Source organism: Zophobas morio, unplaced genomic scaffold, assembly GCF_036711695.1.
Source record: "Zophobas morio isolate AGI-343-1 ecotype UQ-CSIRO unplaced genomic scaffold, CSIRO_AGI_Zmor_V1 ptg000014l, whole genome shotgun sequence".
Lineage (NCBI taxonomy): Eukaryota > Metazoa > Arthropoda > Insecta > Coleoptera > Tenebrionidae > Zophobas > Zophobas morio.
The window spans coordinates 20,222,093-20,226,267 of record NW_026972119.1 but is presented as its reverse complement, the minus strand read 5'-3'; the positions used below and the strand labels follow the sequence as shown (position 1 = coordinate 20,226,267).

General features: G+C 32.0%; 1 protein-coding gene across 1 annotated transcript; it reads left to right on the top strand.

Annotated features, from left to right (window-relative positions):
- The first annotated feature begins 1,866 nt into the window (after window positions 1–1,866).
- On the top strand, window positions 1,867–3,275 carry LOC135128879 (odorant receptor 94a-like). Its single transcript, XM_064055954.1, has 6 exons — window positions 1,867–2,392; window positions 2,447–2,645; window positions 2,708–2,807; window positions 2,860–2,964; window positions 3,016–3,171; window positions 3,228–3,275. Exons 1-6 carry the CDS (start codon window positions 1,867–1,869, stop codon window positions 3,273–3,275), a joined length of 1,134 nt encoding a protein of 377 aa, XP_063912024.1.
- Window positions 3,276–4,175: the final 900 nt, after the last annotated feature.

Genomic DNA, 4,175 nt, shown 5'->3' with positions numbered 1-4,175 from the left:
GTCCTTTTCATCCTTCGACCTCTTCGTCCTTTCGTCTTTCATCCTTTTCGTGCTTCGTTCTTTGCGACCTTCGTCCTTCGTTCTATAGATGGACATAGGGGAGTATGGGTACGTATAGACGGTTGTACAAGAATATAGAAGAATATGTGGACGAATGTAGAAAAGTATATATATAGAAGGATATACAAAAATCTAGACCGATATAGAAGGATGTACAAAACATGACAGAGTATGGACGATTATGGAAAAATATAGATGGATATGGTAGAATATAGACCGATATAAAAGAATATATGTAGACGGATATATTTCCACATTTTACCGTTAGTAAATTCAAGAAATTCGTTACGAAATTCTTGAAATTATACTTTTCAAGTTTTCTTGTGTTTTATAGCGTTTCTGGCACCCAATGTGACCGATGATACCAAAGAAAGTTTCAAAGTTTAGACAGAAGTCTCATTTTTGCCAAGTTTTATGAGTTTAGAAGTATATGTCTACTTTTTTAACGATTCTTATAGTCATGACGCACTTATAAACAACTTAAGAATAATATAAATATGTAGATTGATATAGAAAAACATAGACGGATACAGAAGTGCTTTGTAAAGAAGAACACATACTTGCTTCACTGAAAACCTTCTACACGGTAAGACAGAGTGACCGGATAAGTAATTAAATTAAAAAAAAATAATTTGTATTAGTAAATTAATTAGTGAAGATTTCAATTACCGATGATATCTGTCGAATTATTTCTGAAAACATAAAAATACATATTTTGACTTTCAAAATTATACACCGTGAACAAAATATGCTTAAAATTGGACAGAAATCCGCTCGTAGACGTCAAACATATGAATCTAGGACGGTAAATCTCTAAATTAATTGTACAGCTGAAATACTATGCGAAGAACACGTTGACTCACCACAGTGTCACTTACGCGTGATTAATGATGTATCGCTTGTGATTTGAAATGGGAGCAATCTAAAACAGATTTTGGATTTTTCAGAACTGTTCTTTAAATGTGGAAAAACTGAATTACGAAAAACGAATTTTCTTAGCAAAATAAAAATAGAAAATTTGCAGAATGAATTTTTAATTTTTTTACTGGTCCTATTTTTGAATTGTTTATTTCATTGAAATTAATCAGTTCTAAAATTCTTTAACAATCTTAATATGTCTGACAAGATCTAGCTAATCGTCAGTTCTGAAATAATAGCCAGTGTAACTCAGTTATGTTTACGTAAAATATTGATGACATGGTTGAGAATCTAGGTCGAAACACAGATTTAAGTTGTGAATTAGATTTAATTTATTAAAAAGTGCTCACTTACACTAATTACCATAGGTGTGAAATAATTTCAATCAGAAGACGTACGAAAACATAAAATTTAAAACACGTTACGTGACATTCCCTGAGTGTTTAGAACAAACTGCACAAAACAGATTTCAACAACAATTGATTTTATTCAATTATTCACCAATTCACTCGCATGTACTCGTATTCTCGAACACCACATCAGCTTTGCTTTAACAGCACACTGAAATTACTAAACATAAAAAAAGCAACTACTAATTAAGCCCTCTGTAACTAAAAACAGCCCACAGTTGCATGTTTAATTCTTACCTTTGCGGCTTTGATGCTATTACATACCAGCACAGAAACCGCCTGAAAATTTTATTAGCATCCATTGAAGTCTTTTTTTAATTGAAAGTCAGTCGATTCGACTCGAATCACGTTCGTGTTTTTAGAGACTTTGATGTAAAATTAATGTAATTGAGGGGAACGCAGTTGAATTAAAAAAAAATTCAATGAGCGAGTTATATAAGGTACGTGCTTGCAACCAGTCATTTAGTTCCCAGTGAAAATGGAAAAAGTGGCGGCGTATAGTTTCAGTCTTAACATACGTGTGATGAAAGTCATCGGACTTTATCCATCCAATAGTCATCAGAGTTTACATAAAATCTACGCTCACGTTATTTATATTTTAGCGATGATTCCGGCGACGACTTTGGGTTTGCTGCACTTCGTGTTTACTGAAGATATTACCAATTTTACTTACAACGACTTTATAATGGTTGCTATGGTGTTCTACACGTTCAAATTTCTCCCGTTTGTGAAAAATAGTGCTCAGATTAAAAACTGTATTCACTACTTCGACGATCCGTTCTACACCGTGGTTCAAGAAAAACACAGAGAAATTGTCGAAGAATGTGTGGATGTTTGTCGCAGGAACTCCAAAGTTTTTTTTGTGGGGTGTATTGCGGGTTTGACCGGATTTATTGGACAAGCTGTCTTGAATCTGGAGCAGTTGCCACTGAATGTCTGGATACCCAAATTTGTGAAAGAGAGAGCCCTTTGTTACCATATTGTACATTTTCTGGTTATGTTGGGTAAGAACAATTTTTAAATTTTAGGTGGAAATTACTTTTAAACTTTATTTTCAGGTGCCGTATATGCAGTCCTGGCATGTGGCACAATTGACCCTTTAATAGGTGGATTGGTCCATCAAGCTGCTGCCCAAGTCCAAGTTCTGAAAGAAAATTTACAACATCTGGATGCTCAAGTCCACAACGAATCCGTTAAATATGAAGCAGTTTATTTTCAGCTGAAAAACTGTGTTCAGCGTCATCAAAAAATTCTCAAGTAACGTATACATGTATTTATAATTATGTAAAATTTTTAATTTTAGTCAATTTTTCGTTTAGTTTTGTCAAAGAATACCAGGAGTGTTTTTCGCCTGTGGTGTTTAGTCAGTTTGCAGGAAGTAGTCTGGTAATCGGTCTTCTGTGTTTCCAAATTAGCAAGGTATTAATTTTTGTATTTTTGTGCTTATTTGTAGCAATAATTGGTGTTTCAGTTGTTAACTATCGATGTTACTGCCCTCATTATGATGAACTATCTTAGTGTGTTGTTCTTTCAAATATTTTTTTACTGTTACTACGGAACGCTGCTCATTGAGGAGGTGGTTTTCAATTAAAGGTAACATATGTGTGTTAAGTTTAATTATTTTTAGAGTAAGACTTTACCGAATGCTGTTTATATGAGTAAATGGTACGAGTGCAGCATCGGTGCCCAAAAAGCTCTAGGTATTTTGATGGAGAGGTCCCAGAAACCCATGGTTGTGACTGCTGGAAAATTATTCGACTTGTCTCTTGTAACATTCACAACGGTATAGTCCAACTAAAAATATTCTTGTAGTTAGTAGTTTATTATTTCTTTTTTTAGATTTTACGACGAGCGTATTCATTGTTGGCTGTTTTAAAGAACTATTAGTCCAAGTGTAGTATATAATAGAAGCAAAAATGGGTATTTATTGTAAAATAGTTTAGACTATTTTAAATGTCACAATAAAAATGTAAAGTTGCAAGTATATCAACAACAATTTGTATTCTCTTTAAATATTGCCGTCTAAATTTTGTAAATTTTTTTTGTTGGGAATGTACTGTGCCTGTGATAAACAAACGGTAGTTAAGTAAGATGTTTGTTTTTTTTTTTAATTTATTATTATATCATTTATTACTAAAAACTTTTTTTAAATTATTAAAAAAAAAAAAAGAAAACGGTGTTTTGAAAACATCAACAATATGGTCTTTTTTTTGGATCACAATCTAGGACAAAAATACAACTCAAATGCGCCATTTTTATCTAATAAATAAATAAAATAAATTGGTTCATTAAATAAATTTTAAGTCGGTCATTCGGTTCAAGTAAGTTATAAATTTTTGTAAAGGATAAACCAATATTCTTAAAGCCTATGCAAAATTTCAAAATAGTAAAATTTTGTCACAAAAATTTGATTTTTTCCAAAAACTTACGAAAACTAGGTTGAAATTTAAACCAGACAACAGGCAGACGAAAACGGGAAATCTATTGTTTCATATACCATATCATCAAAGAAAAGGTCCTTAAAGAATCTTGCGTCTTTATTTTGATCTCGGCGACCACGGGTGTTTTGATTTTCAAACAGTTTAAAAGAATCTAGGAGACTCCTATTGTTTTGTCTTCGAAAAAGTTTAAAAAAATCTTGGCTCTATATTTTGAAAAAAATTAAAGGTTCTCAAAGGCCTCTAGTATTTGATTTTGAAAATATCTGAAAGATTGTAGGAAATCCATGGTATATATTTTGTTTTTGAAAAAAATTTAAATAATATCTGGGGCATCTGGTGTTTTAAT